Below are 23,109 nucleotides of genomic sequence, written 5' to 3'. Positions count from 1 at the left end.
CACGATATTGATTCTTCCTAACCATGAGCAGGAATAGTTATATCAATGTTAAAGAAGACCTCAGAGAAAAGAAAATTACTGTGGACAGACAGGGACATTAGATAATGATAAAAGGACCAATCTACCAAAAAGACATAGCAAACATACATATTTTGCATGCAAATCCTAAATATATACCCAAATAAAGTGTTATAAAATATGTGAAACAAAACTGATAGAACCGAAAAAAGAAAGATAAATCCATAATTAGAGTTAAAAACCTCAACATACCTCTCTCAATAACTGATAGAACAACTAGACAGAAAACCAGCAGACAGAGAAGACAACAGCATTATCAATCAACTGGAGGCCCACTCCAGACCCTGTTTGCCTGGGTATCACCAGTGGAGGCTGCAGAACAGCAAAGGTTTAGCCTGTTTACATTTAAGGTTAATATTGTTATATGTGAATTTGATCCTGTCATTATGATGCTAGCTGGTTATTTTGCCTATTAGTTGATGCAGTTTCTTCATAGTGTCAACGGTCTTTATATTTTGGTTTGTTTTTGCAGTTACAGGTACCAGTTTTTCCTTTCCATATTTAGTGCTTCCTTCAGGAGCTCTTGTCAGGCAGGCCTGGTGGTGACAAAATCTCTCAGCATTGCTTGTCTGTAAAGGATTTTATTTCTCCGTCATTTATGAAGCTTAGTTTGGCTGGTTATGAAATTCTGTGTTGAAAATTCTTTTCTTTAAGAATGTTGAATATTTGCCCCACTCTCTTCTGGCTTTTAGGATTTCTACAAAGAGATCTGCTGTTAGTCTGATGGGCTTCCCTTTGTGGGTAACCCAGCCTTTCTCTTTGGCTCCCCTTAGCATTTTTTCCTTCATTTCAACCTTAGTGAATCTGATGACTATGTGTCTTGGGGTTGCTTTTCTCAAGGAGTATGTTTGTGGTGTTCTCTGTATTTCCTGAATTTGAATGTTGGCCTGTCTTGCTATGTTGAGGATGTTCTTCTGGATAATATCCTGAAGTGTGTTTTCCAACTTGGTTCCATTTTCCTTGTCACTTTCAGATACATCAATCAAATGTAGGTTTGGTCTTTTCACATAGTCCCATATTTCTTGGAGGTTTTCCTTATTCCTTTCTGTTCTTTTCTCTCTAATCTTGTCTTCACACTTTATTTCCTTAAGCTGATCTTCAATTGCTGATATCTTTTCTTCTGCTTGATCAATTCAGCTGTTATTTGTGTATGCTTCACGAAGTTCTTATGGTGTCTTTCTGCTCCATAAGGTCATTTTTGTTCTTCTCTAAACTGGTTATTCTAGTTAGCAATTCCTCTAACTTTTTATCAAGGTTCTTAGCTTCCTTGCATTGGGTTAAAACATGCTCCTTTAGCTTGAAGACATTTGTAATTACCCACCTTCTGAACCCTACTTGTGTCAATTTGTCAAACTCATTCTCCATCCAGTTTTGTTCCCTTGCTGGCAAGGAGTTGTGATCCTTTGGCAAAGAAAAGGCATTCTGGTACTGGGAATTTTCAGCCTTTTTGCACTGGTTTTTCCTCATCGTCATGGATTTATATAACTTTGGTCTTTGCTGTTGGTGACCTTGAGATGGAGCTTTTGCATGGTCATCCTTTTTATTGATGTTGATGCTATTGCTTTCTGTTTGTTCATTTTCATTCTAACAGTTAGGCCCTGTTCTGTGGGTCTGCTGGAGTTTGCTGGGGGTCCACTGCAGACCCTGTTTGCCTGGGTATCACCAGTGGAGGCTGCAGAACAGCAAAGGTTTCTGCTGCTCCTTCCTCTGGAAGCTTCATCCCAGAGGGGCACCTGCCAGATGCCAGCTGGAACTCTCCTATATGAGGTGTCTGTGGACCCCTGCTGGGAAGTGTCTCCCAGTCAGGAGACACAGGGGTCAGGGACCCACTTGAGGAGGCAGTCTGTCCCTTAGCAGAGCTTGAGCTCTATGCTGGGAGATCCACTGCTCTCTTCAGAGCTGGCAGGCAGGAATGTTTAAGTCTGCTGAAGCTGTGCCTTCAGCTGCCCCTTCTCCCAAGTGCTCTGTCCTAGAAAGATGAAAGTTTTATCTGCAAGCCCCTGACTGGGAGAGGAGGAATCAGAGATGCCCAACCCAGAGAGGAGGAATCTGGAGAGGCAGTCTGGCTACAGCAGCTTTGTAGTGCTGTGGTGGGCTCCTACCAGTCTAAACTTCCCAGTGGCTTTGTTTACACTGTGAGGGGAAAACCACCTACTCAAGCCACAGTAATGGCAGATGCCCCTCCCCCAACCAAGCTCGAGAGTCTCAGCTTGACTTCAGATTGCTGTGTTGGCAGTGAGAATTTCAAGCCAGTGGATCTTAGCTTGCTGGGCTCCATTGGGGTGGGATCCACCAAGTGAGACCATTTGGCTCTCTGGCTTCAACCCCCCTTTTTAGGGGAGTAAATGGTTCTTTTTTGCTATCATTCCAGGAACCACTGGGGTATGGGGGGGGGAAACAAAAAACAAAAACAAAAAAACTCCTGCAGCTAGCTTGGTGTCTGCCCAAATGGCTGCCCAGGTTTGTGCTGAAACTCAGGGTCCTGGTAGTGCAGGCACCCAAGGGAATCTCCCTGTCTGCAGGTTGTGAAGGGTCCTGGTGGTGCAGGCACCCAAGGGAATCTCCTGGTCTGCAGGTTGTGAAGGGTCCTGGTGGTTCAGGCACACAAGGGAGTCTCCTGGTCTGCAGGTTGTGAAGACCATGGGAAAAGCATAGTATCTGGGCTGGACAGCACTGTCCCTCACAGCACAGTCCCTCATGGCTTCCCTTGGCTGGGGAAAGGAGTTCCCTGACCCCTTGTGCTTTCTGGGTGAGGCAACACCCCACACTGCTTCTCCTTGCCTTTTGTGGGCCACACCTACTGTCTAACCAGTCCCAGTGAAATGAACCAGGTACCTCAGTTGGAGATGCAGAAATCACCCACCTTTTGTGTTGGGCTTGCTGGGAGCTGCAGACCAGAGATGTTCCTGTTGGGCCTTCTTTTCTGGGAACCTTATGTGTTTATTTTTAAGTGACAAATTTAGGAGCACTATTTAGGCTCAATATTTTATTATCACATCAAAAATCATCTCTCAGGAGTATTAGGCCAGATCAGAACCCTGATCTGTCCTCATGTTACAGCAGATTCTCTCCTCCCATTGGTGGCCAAGGTCAGCCCACCACTCAAGCAGAAGAATTCTCCCTGCCTGACACAGCTCCTGTCCCTCAGGCCTGCTGGAGACAGGTCTGAATGCCCATACCATCACAGCACAAGCTGTGTCTGAGGAAGGGGTCAACCAAGCAAGTGAGTGGCATCACTGATTCTATCATGAATGCTTATATGTGTTTGGCATCTTGAGGCGTGGATGGAATGCTGACCTTATGGATCCATGAATGGGACCACACCACTTTTAGGGAGATAATGTGGGAAGAAAATGGAATTTCATTTGCCTCCCTTCTGTTCTCAAAAAGTAAGACCCTTGAAAGGTCAAGTTTTAACTATAGGATGCTCATTGACTATACATATACATGCTGTGTTGCTTTATCCTTATGACTCAATGAAAATGATAGGCTTAGACAACATTTGATAATCTACCCAAAGCAAAGATGAAGCAGGAACCAAAGGAAGAATAGGCATGTGAGGGTGAGGCAGGAAAATAGGGACTGGAGCCAGGAAACAAGGCCAATTCACACTTCAGCCAACAGGAAATATCCTCTCCTCGCCATAAATGACTTTGTAACTTTACTTCATCCTCTCCATTTACATAGCGTGTACCCAAAGTAACCAACGGAATCTTCTGGTGGTTATTTAAACTCCCAGAAATTCTGTAGTGGGGCCTTTGAGCCTCTATGCTCAGGCCCGCTCCCACACTGTGGAGCGTACTTTCATTTTCAATAAATCCCATTATTCCTTCTTTGCTTCGTGTGTTTTGTCCAACTCTTTGTTCAAGATGCCAAGAACCTGGACACCCTCCACTTTGAACAAGAGTAGCTGTCTTGGACAAAGCAGGTTGATATTGCCTTGCCTTTTTAAAATTTCCCTTTTCCTCCTTTCCCATCTCCTTGAGTCACAATTTTCTGTCATTGAGCGCCAAGCTCAACTTCTCTTTTTACAAAGGCAGCAGTGTCACTGATTCTGCCAAGAACGCTTATATGTGCTCTGGGATCTTGAGGGGTGGGGATCCATGTATTAAGGGTATAGACCCCAGGGTGGAGTGCCTGGCTTCCAGTCATGATTCTACTCCCTTAGTAGCTATGTGACCTTGAACAAGTTACTGAATATTCTGGCATCCATTTCCTAATTTCTGGATTGGAACTAACAGAAACACCTAAATGATGGATGATTGTTAAGTGTTAGTCGTTTCAAGTAAGCTGCCTACAACAGTGTCTGCATGGGCTATCACTCAATAATTGTTGGCTACCATTATTACTGCCACAATTTCCAGAGCTGAGACAGAATGTTTTCCTACTAAATAAATGGAGTTCATTTCCAATTTAATGGAGAAAGTAATGGATAGAGTCTTCCATTAAGTTTTCAGTTAAATTTAATTAGTTATAAAATGCATGTTCACAAAGAAAAGGGAGGTGCTCCACTAAATCTCCAATTGGTGGAAATCACAGAAGAGCTATTCTTGACTTTAGGACTCCTAGCTTCTTTACCTGCTGCCTCTATCAGCAGAGAGCAGCCCATGTGGGAACAAACTAAAGCTTCTGAGCTATGATGTTCAGAGGACTCAGATTAAAGAAATAATCAAGTTTACAGGAAATAATGTAGTTGGCCCCACGACTTCCCCAAACCTTGCTGATCTGAGCCCACAGTCACACATCATGCACCAAGATGGTTTGGGAGACAATCTGTCTGGGTTTGTTCTTAAGTTCAAATTAGAGCCTTTCTAAAAGAATCCAAAGGTTGACATCACATTACTCATAGCAGTCCTTAGGGTTCTGCCTTTAAAGACCTGAGATGAGAATAACATGTAATTAGCATTTTCACTACTTAGATGTTAATGATTGTTTCAGAAATACTTGGGAGTCCACACATCTGTTGTTTGTTTGTTTATTTATTATTATTGAGATGGAGTTTTGCTCTGTTGCCCAGGCTGGAATGCAGTGGCATGATCTCAGCTCACTTCAACCTCTGTCTCCTGGGTTCAAGAGATTCTACTGCCTCAGCTTCCCAAGTAGCTGAGACCACAGATGCCTGCTATCACGCCTGGCTACATACCTGTTGTCTTAGAGCCATACTTTCCCTCCTAGTTGTGATTCAGGGTTAATTGACATTTTTGATGAAGACAAGGTGAACTTAAGAACACCCCAGTCTATATTTCATACCTTTTAAATGAGTGAAACCTGAAGGAAGGCATTTGGAAATATACTGGCAACCCACAACAGGAGAATTTGGTTTTGTTACTTTTAGCAGAATGTGAAAAAAGTTTTTCTGATTCATCCCTGTGATGAATGAGGTATATGTATCTATATAGCAGCCAGGTGAGGAGTGGGGAGTTATGGGGATGGTGGTACCCATACAAAAGCAGCTTATCCTCCATGGGCACCAAATGAACACACAGAATAATCCCCACTCATTTCCAGAGTTCCCACCGTGACCAATTCATACAACCAGCCTGTTAGTAGTTCTGCCACTGAGGATGAAAATAAGGGCCAGAGAGACTTCCTTATTATTATTATTATTTTTTTAGAAGCACATTCTGAGTACCATTTGTAGTTTTTCCCTCAAAGACCGTTCTAAATAGACACTCTGTCACTTTTAATATGGTCCTTGGAGACCTGAAACACTGTGCTCCTCTGATTCTGGTGGTGGGGGAGGGGGAGGAGGGGTTAGGGGAAGAGTTTCTAGTTCATCTTACATTACCCCCCTGGGAATTCACCTCCAAACCCGGTGTAATTCTCAGTTGTGAGCGTGGACCACAGACATGGCTCTAGAATGCAACTTAGATTTCTTTCCTGGAAAAAACTCTTTAATGCAATTGTTTAGGCTAGTGACTTCCTCCAGGAACTGACTTTAGTGCTTACTTATCAGATGTTGTTGGATTTGTTCCTTTCTTATCAAGGGATTAATCTTATTATTGCAAACCACACTATGGCTTAAGAGTTTAAGTCAAATCAAGTATGGCATCTGGCAAACATGAATGAGTGCCTCCTAGCTTCTTGTGCTTATTGGCAATCCTTGATGTTCCCTGGATTGCAGCTGCATCACCGTATTCTCTGCCTCCATCATCATCAGAGGGTGTTATCCCTGTGATATACCTATGCCCAACTTTTTCTCTTCTTATAAAGACACCAGTCATTGCATTAGGGAGTATGCAAATCCATTATGATCTCATGTTAACTTGATTGCATCTGCGAAGACCGGATTTCCAGACAAGGTCACGTTCATAGGTTTCAGGTAGACGTGAATTTTTGCAGGATACTGTTCAACCTAGTATACAAGCACTACCTCATTTAATCTTCATGACAACCATATTAGTCCCATTATATGGATGAAGAAGCAACTTCCTTCCTGATCTTCATCTCCACTGTGTCCAACTCTTAATGGATCTGTCTATTAAGATGTTGCACTGGTACAAAGTCAATATTCCAAAAACAAATTCATCCTTGCCCAAACCTCCCCACCACTCCATTTTTTAAATAGTCTTACTATCCATCCTCTAATCAAGTCAAACACATCTTTGGCACTCCTCCACCATCTCTATATTTAGACAGTCACCAGATCTATTAAATTTGCCCCCTTGGTATTTTTTACCTTATCATTCCTGTACATTCCTTCTGCCACTGTCTCATTTCAAGTTGGTGGTGATACTCGTCACTTTTAGATAAGAGCAATTAGAAGTTTTCCAATCTAGCCGGGCGCGGTGGCTCAAGCCTGTAATCCCAGCACTTTGGGAGGCTGAGGCGGGTGGATCACGAGGTCGAGAGATCGAGACCATCCTGGTCAACATGGTGAAACCCCGTCTCTACTAAAAATACAAAAAATTAGCTGGGCATGGTGGCGCGTGCCTATAATCCCAGCTACTCAGGAGGCTGAGGCAGGAGAATTGCCTGAGCCCAGGAGGCGGAGGTTGCGGTGAGCCGAAATCGCGCCATTGCACTCCAGCCTGGGTAACAAGAGCGAAACTCCGTCTCAAAAAAAAAAAAAAAAAAAAGAAGTTTTCCAATCTTATGTAAAGTGCTATGCAAAGGCAGCTTCAGATGACTCCCTCCAAAAAGGCCTTTACCCTCCTAAACAGTCGTTCTGGAGTTGCTGTGTTTCAGGCTTCACATTTCCAACCTATATTACTATAACTTTTTCCCAGTTAACTATTCTGCATATCGAAACCTACACAAAAATTACTGACTTAAAACAACAATCATTTATTTAGCCCATGAATATGATATTGGGCAGAACAGTGGGATCTCATTTCTGTTCCATGCAGCATCAGCTGGGGTGGCTCGAAATTGCCTGGGAGCTGGAACAGCTGAGGCTGCTTGCACCTGGGACCTCCCTCTGTATCTCTGTGTGGTCTCTCTCCTCCATGGTGGCTTTGGGGTGGCCAGATTCCTCACATGGCAGCTCAGTGCTTAAAAAGTGCAGGTCCCAAGAAAGAGAACCAGGCAGAACTGTTTCTCCTTTTATGACCTGACTTCGGAGGTCACTGAGCTTCACTTCTTCCATCTACCCCTACTCCAGGCAGTCACAGAGCTCTACAGTTCACCAAGGCCTCCAGGCTCAAGGGGAGGGGACCTAGAGTCCTCCTGGAGGGGGCGGTGGCGAGGTTCTGGAAGATTGTGTGGGATTAGAAATCCTGTTCTGGCCATTTCTGGAAAACACAATCTTCACAACACATTTCTAATAGCTCTTCCTGCCTCCTGTCAGGCCCTCCCCCAATTCATTTTTCCCCACTGATGCCAGAGTGATCTTTCAAGACTGAGTATGATCATGTTAACCATGTTTCTATCCTGCTTAAAATCTCTGAGTATCTTCCCATTCACATTCACTTTATTTATTTTTTATTTTTATTTTATTTTATTGAGACAGAATCTTGCTCTGCTGCCCAGGCTGGAGTGCAATGGCACGATCTCAGCTCACTGCAACCTCCATTTCCCAGGTTCAAGTGATTCTCCTGCTTCAGCCTCTTGAGTAGCTGGAATTATAGGCATGTGTCACCATACCCAGCTAATTTTTGTATTTTTAGTAGAGACAAGGTTTTACCATGTTGGCCAGGCTGATCTCGAACTCCTAACCTCGTGATCTGCCCATCTCAGCCTCCCAAAGTTCTGGAATTGCAGGTGTGAGCCACAGCGCCCAGCCTATTTTTTTATTTTTTTGAAACGGAGTTTTTGGCACAATCTTGGCTTACTGCAACCTCCGCCTCCTGGGCTCAAGCTATTCTTCTGCCGCGGCCTCCTGAGTAGCTGGGATTGCAGGTGCCTGCCACCATGCCTGGCTAATTTTTGTGTTTTTAGTAGAGATGGGGTTTTACCATGTTGGCCAGGCTGGTCTTGAACTCCTGACCTCAGTTGATCTGCCCGCCTCAGCCTCCCAAAGTGCTGGGATTACAGGCATGAGCCACCGCGTCCAGCCCCCATTCACTTTAAATGATATCCAAATTTTCTTAATGAGGCATGTAACCACTTCTGTGACTGGGTCCCCATCTCTCTCGAGACTCATCTCACGTTTGTGGCCTTTGAATAGCCATTTGTGGCCTTCGAATGCTCCATGCCTCAGCTAAATGTCAACTGGAAGATTCCAGAAGGCACCGTGGCCTCTCACATCCCACAGCCTTTTCTCATGTGGGGTCCTAGAGTGCGCTTATACAACATTTCCCTCTCACTCAGTGGAGGTGTCTCCTCTGCTCCCCCTCCACCACACCCCAGTCCCACACGTTTCACTCTGTTGTTGATCTCCATCATAATAATCTTATTTTTTTGTTAATTTCAAGTAGATTGCTATTTTGTAATCATGAACAACTCCACTAAAAGATATAATTACTTTATGATCTCTTCAACAGGACTTTACCATGTTGAGTGCTGGATATTTTTATAGCTCTATAAATGTTCTTAAACTTTCTTCCGAGACACAGTTAAATTACTTGGAAACAGTTTGAACTTTCCAGGTCTTGCTTCTCAGATTCATTAGCTGACATGAGAGTAGCTCTCAGCTAGGACTGATTATTCCCACTACTGAGGCCAGACCTTTCTGAATAGCCAGTGCCCCACAAATCATGAGGCTCTCCCTCTGACTGATGGAAACAGGCACACTCCTTGACCTTGTGGGAGGGCCAGGCACTCTTCCCTTTAATCCTTTTGCTTGGTTCTTTTTTCCCAGTACTGGTTAGTTTATTCCCATGTGTAGACTGACTGTGCTGAATACTTGAGGGGGACTTGCCACAGCTCTCTGGAGTTCTCTCTGTGCTGCTCTCCTCTCTCTCTCTGTCTCCCTCCGGCCTTTTTTTTTTTTTTTTTTTTTTTTTTTTTGGTGTGTATGTCTGTGTGATGACTCACTTTGTTGTCCAGACTGGAGTGCAATGGCACGATCTTTGCTCACTGCAACCTCCACCTCCCTGGTTCAAGCGATTCTCCTGCGTCAGCCTCCTGAGTAACTGGAATTACAGGCATCTGCCACCATGACCAGCTAATTTTTGTATTTTTAGTAGAGACGGGGTTTCACCATGTTGGCCAGGCTGGTCTTGAACTCCTGACCTCAAGTGATCCACCCGCCTCACCAAAGTGCCAGGATTACAGGCGTGAACCACCATGCCTGGCCCACTCTCTCCTCTCTGTTACTCTGTCCAGTGATCCACTTTGGTGTCTCCAGACTCGACGCCATGTGCCCATCAGTGAGTCCACCAGTTATCACAATGGGTTCCCGCTCCTGACATTGTGGCTTGGAAACTCTCTCAAGGCATTAGGTGGGGAATAATATAGGACCTACCTATCTTGTTTTCATTTTCTCAGGGATCACTGTCCTTTGTTGGCCAGTTTCCAGTGTCTTATAAACTGTTGTTTTATGTCTGTTGTTTTGGGGGTTTGTTGTTTCCTCTGCTTTAGGTGGGAGGGTGTGTTGAATCCCTATGACTCCATCTTGGCCAGAAGCTGCACTCTCTGCTCTCATGCTAATGTGGTTTTGTGTTGACCTGACCTGCTGCCACCTGCCCTGCAAGTTCCTTCAAGGCAGGACTGTGCTGATGCCAAAGGATTTAGTATCATTTTTGTGCTATTCATAAAGTCCACAAATGTTTGTTGAATAAAGAAGTGTTAGACTCCAAAACATACAAAGATAAGTAAGACAATATCTCTGTCTTGAAGAAACTTAGAAACCATTGGGAAGACAAATCTCATGAAGAAGCATTCTAGGCTAACAGTTTTGTTTTGTTTTGTTTTGTTTTAAAAAAAAAAAAAAAGGAGGAACAGAAAACACAGCCCAGATGAAGAGGGAGTGAGAGTAGGAGTCAGTCCCGGTGCAGACAGAACTTTCTTGAGGCACTACTTTCATAAACTGTTCACAGATATTTTGAAACAGAAGGGTTCTAGTCAAACCAGTTTTAGAAAACCTGGATTAAATAGAGTCCCACAGGTGTCTTTTCTGCAGGAATTCCCAGAATCTTTAATATGTTCATGTCCATTGTGACATTTGGAGAAAGGGATAAACTAAGCAGTGTTTTCCCGATACTGTTTCGATGATGGGATCTCTCTGATCTTAACACATCTTGGAAGGCTGACATTTCTTGGAAAGCATATTGGGAGAATCCTTTACAGCACTGTCAACATGTGATTGTTCAGTCTTCATTTCTGTGTCTTCAGTATCCATGGACCCGCTTCTGCAGAGAAGCCTCTTGCTCTTCTGCCATTGGACACCTCAGAACATAAAGTTCTTACTGTGTTAAGGCTCCATCTAACTTCCTATAACTCTTCAAGTTATGAAAGGGCATAGTGCTGGGTGATTTTGAATAGTACTGTGTGCAGGGAGTGCAGTGTGCAGATCTTGGACTTTCTCATTACGTTTAAGAATCACAGTATCGAGCTGGGTGCAGTGGCTCATGCCTGTAATCCCAACACGTTGGAAGGCTGAGGCAGGAAAATCAATTGAGCCCAGGAGTTTCAGACCAGCCTGGGCAACACAATGAGACTCCATCTCTACAAAACTTTAAAAATTAACCTGGTGTGGTGGTGCATGCCTGAGGTCTCAGCTACTCAGGATGCTGAGGTGGGAGGATTGTTTGAGCCTAGGAGGTCCAAAGCTGCAGTGAGCTATGATCACGCCACTGCACTCCAGCCTGGGTGACAGAGTGAGACCCTGTCTCAAAGCAAAAAAAATTAAAAATCACACTATCACAAAAGGACCAATACACAAAGTGGGTCAGTGGTTTCAGACTCCATTTTCAGCAGCAAAAATTGTTTTGTTTTGCTTCGTTTTCTGAGTACAATCTTACATGTAACCTGACATGGAACTGGTTGGTTGAAAAGGCGTGGGGCTCCTGTTTTTCTCACTCTCTCTCTGCCTGTGAAAATGCTTAAAGCACTTTGGAAGAATTCTACAAAAGCATGAAAATTACTGATTTAATTTCTTCTTCTAGCTCTAAATAAGAAAGTACTTACGCTATTCCAGAATATAGATGTTCATCTATTTTAAGTGTTTCCAGAAAATATTTTCATCCTTCTCCTTTCCTGATATGTAATATTTTTCTAAGCAAGGTGCTGTATTTGTTGTTGTTTTTAATCTATAATCTAAGGACAACCTTAGATTGTTGTCCTTGACAACAGTCAGTCATTGGTGCTGCTGAACTTCTGTGTCCGCAGCCTGCTGTCAGAGAGACTTGGGTGTCTGGTTTCCTGTTAGAACACCCTACATTTTGTGATGAAATATCTGGTTTCCTTCAGATAAGTGGTTGAGTGTTAACTCTTGGAATTTTACCTGCCCTCAGTTAATTGCACAACCTTGATCGGTGCGGACCTGAGTTCTCTCTTTCCAACATTCCAAGAGATTTTCCTTCAAAGAGAAAAAGAAAAAAAAAAAAAAATGTAGGCCACAAGGAAGCTGATAGGGGCTCTGGCCACAGCGGGGAGCTGTCTGAAGCCTGGCTGGGCAGAGTCAGTGCTGGGCTCCTGGGTGTCCCAAAGCTCTGCATTTACCCAGAGACAAGAAAAGGACTTTTCAAGTTTAATTAAAAACAGGATGTCCCTGCTAGGCCTCTCACTGACATTGCTAAAAATAAAGGAGGGAAGTAGCCTGGTCTCTTCACGGTTTAATCTCATTAAATGTAAGAGGGGTGGAGACTGGAGCTAGTAAAAGACATGATTTGTCTCAAATGGCTGTTTGGGGTAGTGTTGCTTTTTCCTCTGTGCTATGCAGTCCTAGATTTCAAAGTTCTGATACAATCAACCGTTGGCTGTTGATGGCATGGGAAGGGAGCAAAGGGACAGATAGTCTTGCCACTGTGGCTCTGCAGGGCTGTCACCCACTCACTCACTCTGGAGGCCGCTGGGACTCGTCGCGTCGGCTCTCTGCTCACTGCTCTGGTTTCACCCCTGGCATAGGCCTGGCTTTGTAAATAACCCACTAATTCCTATCTGATCTGAGTGTCACGAAAGAGTCATCTGTGAGGCCGGGCCCATGGCTCATGCCTGTAATCTCAGCACTTTGGGAGGCTGAAGCAGGTAGATCATGAGGTCAGGAGTTCAAGAACAGACTGGTCAACATGGTGAAAACCTGTCTCTACTAAAAAATACAAAAATCAGTTGGGCATGATGGCTCATGCCTGTAATCCCAGCTACTTGGGAGGCTGAGGCAGGAGAATTGCTTGAACCAGGACCTGGGAGGCGGAGGTTGCAGAGAGCCGAGATCACACCACTGCACTCCAGCCTGGGCTACAGAGCGAGACTCCATCTCAAAAAAAAAAAAGTCATCTGTGAGCCCCTTAAAAAAGACCCCACTTCCTCCTCAGACCCACAACACATACAGCCATCATGCCTCTTACCCTATTCTAGAAGCCCTGCATGTACATGTTCGCACTGGGGCTTTCTGACTGTTCATTTTGTGGGGGAAGTAGTGGGAGCTGTTTGTTTTATTAACTGACCCTCATTTCTCTGTGCCAACCCGACTCCTTTAGCCTAATACTGAAGACCAAAACTCCACTGAGTGTGAGAGCTTCATATACATTCATGTGTTTGCTTGAACTTTTATTCATTTCTTCAACCAAGGGTGTTAAGGGAATAACCTCTAGATTATTACACAGTTGATTTTGCATCAGAATCCCAAGAAGAATAATTTCATGGGCCTCAACCTTAGAGGCTGAAAGTTCCAAAGAGTGCTCCAGACCAACAGGTTTTATTTGCCACCAGGGGACCCAGAGGTAGTCTAGGCAAGGGCTTTCATATCAGCTGTCAAGGCATTACTGGGATGACTATACCCATCTAAATGATGATCACTGAAAAATAATGTGCTTTTAGTGTCCCATGTGAGACCTCCCAAGGCCTGTGCTAGAGGACTGTGAGACATGAAATAAGAGAGTGGCCAGGCATGGTGGCTCATGCTTATATTTCCAGCACTTTGGGAGACTGAGGCAGGAAAATCTCTTGAGCCCAGGAGTTTAAGACCAGCTTGGGCAACATAGGGAAACCCCATTTCTACAAATATTTTTTAAAAATTAGCTGGGTGTGGTAGTGCATGCCTTTGGTTCCAGCAACTCAGGAGGCTGAGACAGGAGGATTGTCTGGGTCCAGGAGGTAAAGGCTGCAGTGAGCTATGATAGCATCATTGCTCTCCAGCTTGGGCAACAGAATGAGACCCTGTCTCAAAAAATAAATAAATAAATAAAAATAGGGAGCATATCACTCTTGTTGACAATTTTGCATCAGAATCCCAAGAAGAATGTCATGGGCTACAACTCCACCACTTAGCACATAGTATACAATACATCATTATTAAATAATTTACAAATGACTCGTTTCCTTTTTTTAAATTTTAAGTTCTTGCTTACATGCGCAGAACATGCAGGTTTGTTACTTAAGTATATGTGTGCCCTGGTGGTTTGCGGCACCTATCAACCCATCATCTAGGTTTTAAGCCCTGCATGCATTAGGTATTTGTCCTAATGCTCTCCCTCCCCTTGACCTCCACCCTACAGCTGGCCTCAGTGTGTGTTGTTCCCCTCCCTGTGTTCATGTGTTCTCAGTGTTCAGCTCCCACTTACGTGTGAGAACATGCAGTGTTTGGATTTCTGTTCCTGTGTTAGTTTGCTGAGTATGATGGCTTCCAGCTTCATCCACGTCCCTGCAAAGGACATGTTCTTATTCCTTTATATACCTGCATAGTATTCCATGGTGTACATGCGCCACATTTTTTTATCCAGTCTATCATTGATGGGCATTTGGGTTGGTTCCATATATTTGCTGTTGTAAAAAGTGCTGCAACAAACATACATATGCATGTGTCCTTATAGAATGATTTATATTCCTTTAGGTATATACCCAGTAATGGGATCACTGGGTTAAATGGTATTTCTGGTTCTAGATCCTTGAGGAATCACCACACCGTCTTCCACAATGGTTGAATTAATTTATGTTCCCACCAACAGTGTAAAAGCGTTCCTATTTCTCCACAGCCTCGCCAGAATCTATTGTTTATTTTTTAATAATTCTCATTGTGACTGGCATTGTGATTGGTCTATACATCTGTTTTGTCTATACACCAGTACCATTGTGGTTTTGCTTTGCATTTCTCTAATGATCTGTGATGGTGAGCTTTTTTTCATATGTTTGTTGGCGTCATAAATATCTTCTTTTGAGAAATGTCTGTTTATATCCTTTGCCCATTTTTTGATGGTTTTTTTTTCTTGTAAATTTAAGTTCCTTGTAGATTCTGAGTACTAGACCTTTGTCAGATGGGTAGATTGCAAAAATTTTCTCCCGTTCTGTAGGTTGCCTGTTCACTGTGATGATAGTTTCTTTTGCTGTGGAGAAGCTCTTTGGTTTAATTAGATTCCATTTGTCAGTTTTGGCTTTTGTTGCTTTTGGCATTTTTATCATGAAGTCTATGTCCATGCCTATGTCCTGAATGGTATTGCCTAGGTTTTCTTCTAGGGTTTTTATGATTTGAGGTTTTATATTTAAGTCTTTAATCCATCTTGAGTTAATTTTTGTTAGTGTAAGGAAGGAGTGCAGTTTCAGTTTTCTGCATATGTCTAGCCAGTTTTCCAGCATCATTTATTAAATAGGGAATCCTTTCCCCATTGCTTGTTTCTGTCAGGTTTGTCAAAGATCAGATGGATGTAGATGTGTGGTGTTATTTCTGAGGTCTCTGTTCTGTTTCATTGGTCTATATATCTGTTTTGGTACCAGTATCATGCTGCTTTGGTTACTTTAGCCTTGTAATATAGTTTGAAGTCAGGTGGTATTATATCTCCAGCTTTGTTCTTTTTGCTTAGGATTGTCTTGGCTATATGGGCTCTTTTTTCACTCCACATGAAATTTAAAGTAGTTTTTTTCTGGTTATGTGAAGAATGTCAATGGTAGTTTGATAGAAATAGCATTGAATCTTTAAATTACTTTGGCCAGTATAGCTATTTTCATGATACTGATTCTTTCTGTTCATCAGGATGGATTTTTTTTTTCATTTGTTTGTATCCTTATTTCCTTGAGCAGTGATTTGTAATTCTCCTTGAAGAGGTCTTTCATGTCACTTGTTAGCTGTGTTCCTAGGTATTTTATTCTCTTTGTAGCAATTGTGAATGGGAGTTCATTTATAATTTGGATCTCTGTTTGTCTATTGTTGGTGTATAGGGATGCTTGTAATTTTTGCACACTGATGTTGTATCTTGAGACTTTGCTAAAATTACTTATCAGCTTAAGGAGTTTTGGGGCTGAGATGATGGGGTTTTCTAAATATAAAATCATGTGATGCAAACAGAAAGTTTGACTTCTTTTCCTATTTGAATACCTTTTCTTTCTTTCTCTTGCCTGATTGCCCTGGCCAGATTTCCAATACTATGTTGAATAGGAGTGATGAGAGAGGGCATCCTTGTCTTGTGCAGATTTTCAAAGGGAATGCTTCCAGCTTTTGCTCATTCAGTATGGTATTGGCTGTGGGTTTGTCATAAATAGTTCTTATTATTTTAAGATATATTCCATCAATACATAGTTTCTTGAGTGTTTTTATCATGAAGGGATGTTGAATTTTATCAAAGGGCTTTTCTGATCTATTGAGATGATCATATGGTTTTTGTCATTGGTTCTGTTTATATGATGGATTATGTTTATTGATTTGCATATGTTGAATCAGCCTTGCATCTCAGGGATGAAGCCAATTTGATTGTGGTGGATAAGCTGTTTGATGTGCTACTGGATTTGGCTTGCCAGTATTTTGTTGAGGATCTTTGCGTCAATATTCATTAAGGATACTGGCCTGAGGTTTTCTTTTTTTGTTGTGTATCTGCCAGGTTTTGGTATCAAAATGATACTGACCTCATCAAATGAGTTAGGAATGAGTCCTTCCTTTTCAATTGTTTGGAATAGTTTCAGAAGGAATGGTACTAGCTCCTCTTTGTACCTCTGGTAGAATTTGGCTGTGCATCCATCTGGTCCTAGGCTTTTTTGGTTGGTAGTCTATTAATTACTGCCTAAATTTCAGAACTTCTTATTGGTCTATTCAGGGATTCAGCTTTTTCCTAGTTCAGTCTTGGGAGGGTGTATGTGTCTTATACATTTCTTCTAGATTTTCTAGTTTATTTGCATAGAGGTGTTTATGGTATTCTCTGATGGTAGTTTATATTTCTGTGGGGTCAGTGGTGATATCCCCTTTATCATTTTTGATTGTGTTTATTTGATTCTTCTCTTTTTTTCTTCTTTATTAGTCTAGCTAGTGGTCTGTTTAATTAATTTAAAAAAAAAAAAAGAACAGCTCCTGGATTCATTGATTATTTTTGAAGGATTTTTTTGTGTCTCTGTTTCCTTTAGTTCTGCTCTAATCTCGGTTATTTCTTGTCTTCTGCTAGCTTTTGGATTTGTTTGCTCTTGCTTCTCTAGCTCTTTTAATTGCGACATTAGGGTGTTGATTTGAGATCCTTCTAGCTTTCTGATGTGGGCATTTAGTGCTATAAATTTCCCTCTTAACACTGCTTTAGCTGTGTCCCAGAGATTCTGGTACATTGCAAATGACTAGTTTTCAATTCTCTGAACACCACTGGCTGCACATAAGGAAGGGAACAGAGGTAAATTTGGGAAATGAACATGAAAAGGAAAATCAAATTTAATGTCTCTTCCATCTTTTGTTTCTCATTGGAGAAATATAGATCTATAAACATCGTCTGTGAGGCCTCAGTGGTCTGTCCCTGGTTGCTTTAGAGCCACATCCTGTACCACATGCCCCCACACTCTGTGACCTCCTTGCCATGCTCCCACCCTGGGCTTCCACATGGTGTTTCCCTCACCCTTGACTTCTTTAAGCCCTGCGCTTTGTGTCTGCTCAATCGTCAGTCCTCAGAGAAGCCTACCCTAACCCTTCTGGCAAAGCCTAACCCTTCTGGCAAAGCCTAACTCTCCCACTGTATCATTGCAGAAGCCATGCACTCTCCTTTCTAGCACTTTTTTCAACAATGGTTTTATGTTTATTTCTTTATTTTACTAATGTCTGCCTTAGTTCACAGCAAAACCCATGAGGGAAAGGATTAGGTCAGTAAAACAACTACTGGTACACAGTAGTTGTTTATGCATATTTGATGGATGACTGAGTGAGTGGATGCATGAAGAGGCAGTCACTTAAGAGGAGGGATTTCCATAACCTGGGGTCTGTGGATCAGCTGCTAAATCCCCAAACCTCTGAGATCATCTGCAATGGTGAGTGGATTTGCATGATTTCTAAGGGAAAAGCTCAAAGCTTTTGACACATTAAAAATCTTTAAGGGGTTTCACATGAATATGTTTAATTATATGAAGAGAGGGAGGAGAAAAGAAATGAGGAAACTGGAAAAAAACATAAAAGGATAAAGGGGAACTTTATAAAGAGGAGCAAAGCAGAAGAAAAGTGAGAAAGGAGAAAGAATGAGAGGCCAACTTGGGGACAGTTATTCTTGAATGAATTCTGTAAACTAAGTGAGGTTGACTTTATTCAAGACCCTATGAACTATCTGGGGTTCAAAAAATAGCCAGATGTGATTGCCACCCTCACATCTAAAAGGAGAACATCCTGGGTAACAATTCAGAGTAAATGGAATGAAGTGATACAAGAGAGGTTAGGGTAGAACTCTTTGCTAGCTCAGAGGGAGGGAGATTACACATAGCAGTAGAAGAAGGAAAGATGATGGAAGGCTCTGGAGTTCAGTAAGCACATTGGGTGGGTTTGAGGCAGACTCTGGGAGCCTTTCCAGAGACATGCCTGAGGGACGGGATCAGCCTAAGGGCCAGCACACTGGGTGACTCCATTTTCATTCTTATTTTGACTGAGATAAGAAAACTTACCCCACTTTATCCAGAACATGTTAGGAACTTCTGGCAGGGTTGGTCCTGAGCAAGACTGTAAAGCAGCTTGGTTGAAATTTCAGTGTCTTTTTCTGCTCTTGCCTTTCCCACCTGGAGGCGACTCCCCTTAGCTGCCTTCCTTTCTCTGTCCTCTCTACCTGCCTTGCTGCCCCTAGAGATCCAGAACTTTCTGGAATTTTCTTCCTACTCCCTGGCAAAATCTGTTTTTTCTAAAATTTGTCCCCAGGGCTAAGATGCCCAAAGTGACTCTGATTAGCAAAGTCATGATCTGGGAATAAAAACAATGACTTACTTTTTCTCTTCCCAAATAAAACTACCTTTGACCACAGAGGCCTTTCAGCTCTTACTGAGTCCCATGTGGAGGTCACGGGAAGTGGAGTGATAGTCTCAGTAGTGCTTACAAAACTCTTTCCACAGAATCCTCTTTTGCCTATCAGATCTCACAGCTGTACTCAGTTTAGCTCAGGCCTGAGGTTGTATAATAACTCAGAGTTCTGATGGCAGGTGGTTTCCATCTTAGGATTACTTGGGAGCTTGCTGAGAAGGAAGATGAGACCATTGCCACACACAGGGGAAAGCACTGGAATGGACTGGAAGTCTGCCTGGGGGAAGACATGGCATGCACTTACAGAGTGTCACATGTTTATCATCCTTGAGGGGGTCGTTGTGGACCCTCAAGGGTCCATGATAGGCATCCACTTGCCTCTCTGGCCTGAGGAACAGTCATCTTCAGTCTTGCTCCTCAAAGTGGGGACCTTGCTTCTCAAAGCAGTGTCCACAGAACAGCAGCATCACACTGGAGCTCATTAGAAAAACAGACTCTCAACCCCACCTTGTCCCCTGGGACTACCCAATCAGATTCTGCATTTTAACAAGATTCCCAGGGGATTTGTATGCACATTAACAGTGGAGACGGCTGAGAGTGGTGGCTCATGCCTGTAATCCCAGCACTTTGGGAGGCCGAGGTAAGAGAAGCTTGACCCCAGGAATTCAAGACAAGCCTGGATGACATAGTGAGATCTCATCGCTACAGAAAGAAATTAGCAAGGTGTGGTAGGGTGTACCTGTAGTGCTAGCCACTTGGGAGGCTAAATTGGGAGGATTTCTTGAGCCTATGAGACAGAGCCTGCAGTGAGCCATGAGCATGCCACTACACTCCAGCCTGGATGACAGAATGAGACTCCTCTGTCTCAAAAAAACAAACAAAAAACATTGGAGACAGGGGTCTAGTGGGTCTTCCTGCTGGTTGTCCCTCCTGAAGGTCCTCACTGGAGGAGAACAAGCTTTGTGTGCCTGGCTTCTTCTATCTGCACCTCCACGTCTTATACCAATCAATAGGGACAGGACTAGGTCCAATGCAGATGGGGACATTCCCTTCCACATTCACCCCTGCATTTGGGAGGTTTAATGAGAGGCCTATTGTGTGCCATACTGTCTTTCTGTTTTACTACCATGTGGCTTCTGTCCCCAGGCAATCTATAAGATGGTTTCCTCCGTAATGAAAATGCCTGAAGATGAATCAACCCCAGAAAAAAGAACAGAAAAGATCTTCCGCCAGATGGACACCAATAGAGACGGTAGGAAATGGGGGCTGCACTGCTTTGCTCAGATGAGGGCTGCTGGAAGGATGGGGGGAGTCCAGATTGAGAAATGCTGCTCAAGGCCCTTCATGCCAGTGGCTCATCCTCCAAGGATCCTGGGTGGGTAGGAGGGGAGAGGGCCAGGTGGCCACAGGAGAGCTGAGCCCAGAATTGGGGGAAATGCCTTATTTCTAGTCTTTTCTATCTTCCTTGTAGGTCATCTTCTACCTCTAAGAAAATAGAATGGGTCTTGTGGGGCAAGAATGGAAGGACCTGAGAAACCATTGTTAGCACAGACCAATCCTCAGGACAGTCCTAGGCCACAGCAGGCTGGGTCCCTGCAGTCCAGTTCATCAAAATGGAGAGAGGGTTGTTATTCTATTACTCTACCCAGATACGGACAACTTTCACTCCAGCTGACACAGTGAAAGCTGTCGGTATTTTTCACTGAAGCAGTGAAGGCTGTCGGTATCTGGGTAGAATAACAGAATAACAAAGGGGTTTTGCTGGAGTCTCCTGTGCATGCACTGAGAGAAAGCGGGCTCCCTCAGTCACTGAGTCACTGGGGTACCAGGGGCAGCGGTGAGGGAGTAAGGCGCCCAGCAGGTTTCCACCCTGATGGTGCCACCCACAATTCAAACCCAACAAAGTGAAAAAGAGGGTTGAATTTCAAATGTAAGAACAGAAGGATTTTAGATCTTAAATTACCAGATAGGATATAGAAGGCCAAGTTATCTTTGAATTTCAGATAAACAGCAAATAATTGTTTAGTTTTAGCATGCCAAACTAAAAAAGTCACTTGCTGTTTAACTGAAATTCAAAGTTAATGGGGAGTCCTGTATTTAGTTTGCCAGATCTGGCAACCCTATTTAAATGTTATACCCAAGTTTAAAGTGCCCAGCTCAGGGTCAGGCTCTGTAGCCCTCGCTGTTATTATCAGCTCACCTGATCTGTTCAGAGGCCCCCCGCAATTCTTGTTAACCATGTGCACATGCACTTGCATACCCCACCTGGCACTGATCTAGAGCACAGCAGAAGGCTTCGCAGTAGAGGGAACGTCTGTCTCTTTTTGTCCCCCGCCCAGATATAGCTGCCTGCAAATCTGGATATGTGTGGTGCAGGCCAATCTGCTTGCTTTGTTTCCTACACAAAGATGCCATTCCATCCTGTGTCCCCTTATTTGCTTTGATTCACAATGAATAGTTGTGATGAAACAAGCACAGGGTTATTTTAATAGTTAATTAACTTGCTGATGTTAAACTCCAGGTTTTACTGGTGCTCAAGGGACTACAATGGGTTTGTGCTGTGCTCTAGGTCCAGACACCTCTGTAGGATAGGGATAAGTGATGGGAGAAGATCAGATGTCATAGGATAAAGCCCTAACTCCATGTTGATCATAGGCAGTGAATTAGGGGCTTTCCATTGGAACTTTGCTGCTATGGGATCACAGAGCCATGACTGAGTCACCATTCTAAGAACTCAGCTCAGCTGTGCCTTTCTAAGGAAAAAGCCTGTGTTTAAAATTAAATTAAATTTTCAAAGGTTGGGGTGACAGGAGTGGGTGGGAGCCATAGAGGGAAGAAGGAAGAGGGGCTGTAAGTTCACAGCTGTCAGAGGAATATTAGCCCAACCAAGAGACTGGGTGCTTCAGCTCAGTGCTTGGCTGCTGGACCCCAGGATTGATGCCACCTGCACCCCTCCCTGACTAGAGCAGAGCAGACATCACCTAGAGTCTCCTACTCTTAGATTTCGCTTGCCTGACACTCTTGGAATCTAACCTTTGGCCTCTGATTTGAAGAGAAAAATCTGGGCACACAGACAACTTCTCCTAGGAGCCAACCCTGAAGCATGCAGACAGTTAACTGGAGAAAGCCAGAGTCCTGCTGAGCTCCAGGTCTGCCCCTGCTCCCTCCAGCTGCTGCCTCCCAGAGCCAACTGCTGAGAGATCACAAAGTCTTTGGAGACCACGCCTGTCCCTTCCCTTGTGCCATTCCAAGACAGAAGAAGAAGTTATCACCATTCTAACTACAATGTGAACAGGGCAGGGCTCATAAAAAATGGCCAGAATGCAAAGCTTGGAGGGGATCAGCTCTACAAATTAAAAATAATAAATGCATTTTGAGATCCAAGATGGCTGAATAGGAACAGCACAGAGGGTGATAAAATGGATTTTAAACCAACAAAGACCAAAAGAGACAAAGAAGGGAATTACATAATGGTAAAAGGATCAATGTATCAAGAAGAACTAATGATCCTAAATAAGTATGCACCCAATACAGGAGCACCTAGGTACATAAAGCAAGTTCTCTATGACCTACAAAGAGACTTAGACTCCCACACAATAATAGTGGGAGACTTTCACACTCCACTCTCAGTACTAGAGAGAGAAAATTAACAATGCTATCCAGGATTTGAACTCAGATCTGGACCAAGTGGATCTAATAGACATCTACAGAAATCTCCACCCCAACTCCATAGAATATACATTCTTCTCAGCACTGCATGGCACCTACTCTAAAACTGACCACGTAATTGAAAGTAAATCACTCCTCAGCAAATGCAAAAGAACAGAAATCATAACAGTTTCTCAGACCACAGTGCAGTCAAGTTAGAACTCAGAATTAAGAAACTAACTCAAACCACACAACTTCATGGAAACTGAACAACTGGTTCCTGAATGTGGACTGGATAAGCAATGAAATGAAGGCAGAAATAAAGACGTTCTTTAAAACCAACAAGAATGAAGACATAACGTACCAGAATCTCTGGAACACATTTAAAGCAGTGTCTAGAGAGAAATCTATAGCAATATATGTCCACCAGAGAAGCAACGAAGGATCTAAAATCGACACCCTATCTTCAAAATTGAAAGAGCTAGAGAAGCAAGATCAAAACAACTCAAAAGCTAGCAGAAGACAAGAAATAACTAAGATCAGAGCAGAACTGAAGGAGACAGAGACACAAAAAACCTCCAAAAAAATCAGTAAATCCAGGAGCTACTTTTTGAAAAGATCAACAAAATAGACAGACCTCTAGCCAGATTAATAAAAAAGAAAAGGGAGAA

The 23,109-nt window shown here is 43.2% G+C and overlaps 1 protein-coding gene across 5 annotated transcripts in view; it reads left to right on the top strand.

Annotated features, from left to right (window-relative positions):
- Positions 1 to 23,109, top strand: part of NCALD (neurocalcin delta) — a 467,458-nt gene that overhangs the window by 430,867 nt on the left and 13,482 nt on the right. For all 5 annotated transcript variants that reach the window (XM_039464489.2, XM_039464488.2, XM_074386990.1 and 2 more), the window contains one exon: positions 19,937 to 20,042. In XM_039464489.2, the coding sequence (XP_039320423.1) occupies positions 19,937 to 20,042 (106 nt within the window). The remainder of the gene's footprint in view (positions 1 to 19,936; positions 20,043 to 23,109) is intronic.

Source organism: Saimiri boliviensis, chromosome 15 (genome assembly GCF_048565385.1).
Source record: "Saimiri boliviensis isolate mSaiBol1 chromosome 15, mSaiBol1.pri, whole genome shotgun sequence".
Lineage (NCBI taxonomy): Eukaryota > Metazoa > Chordata > Mammalia > Primates > Cebidae > Saimiri > Saimiri boliviensis.
The sequence above is the reverse complement of the archived record's forward strand: the minus strand, read 5'-3'. Positions and strand labels throughout refer to the sequence as shown.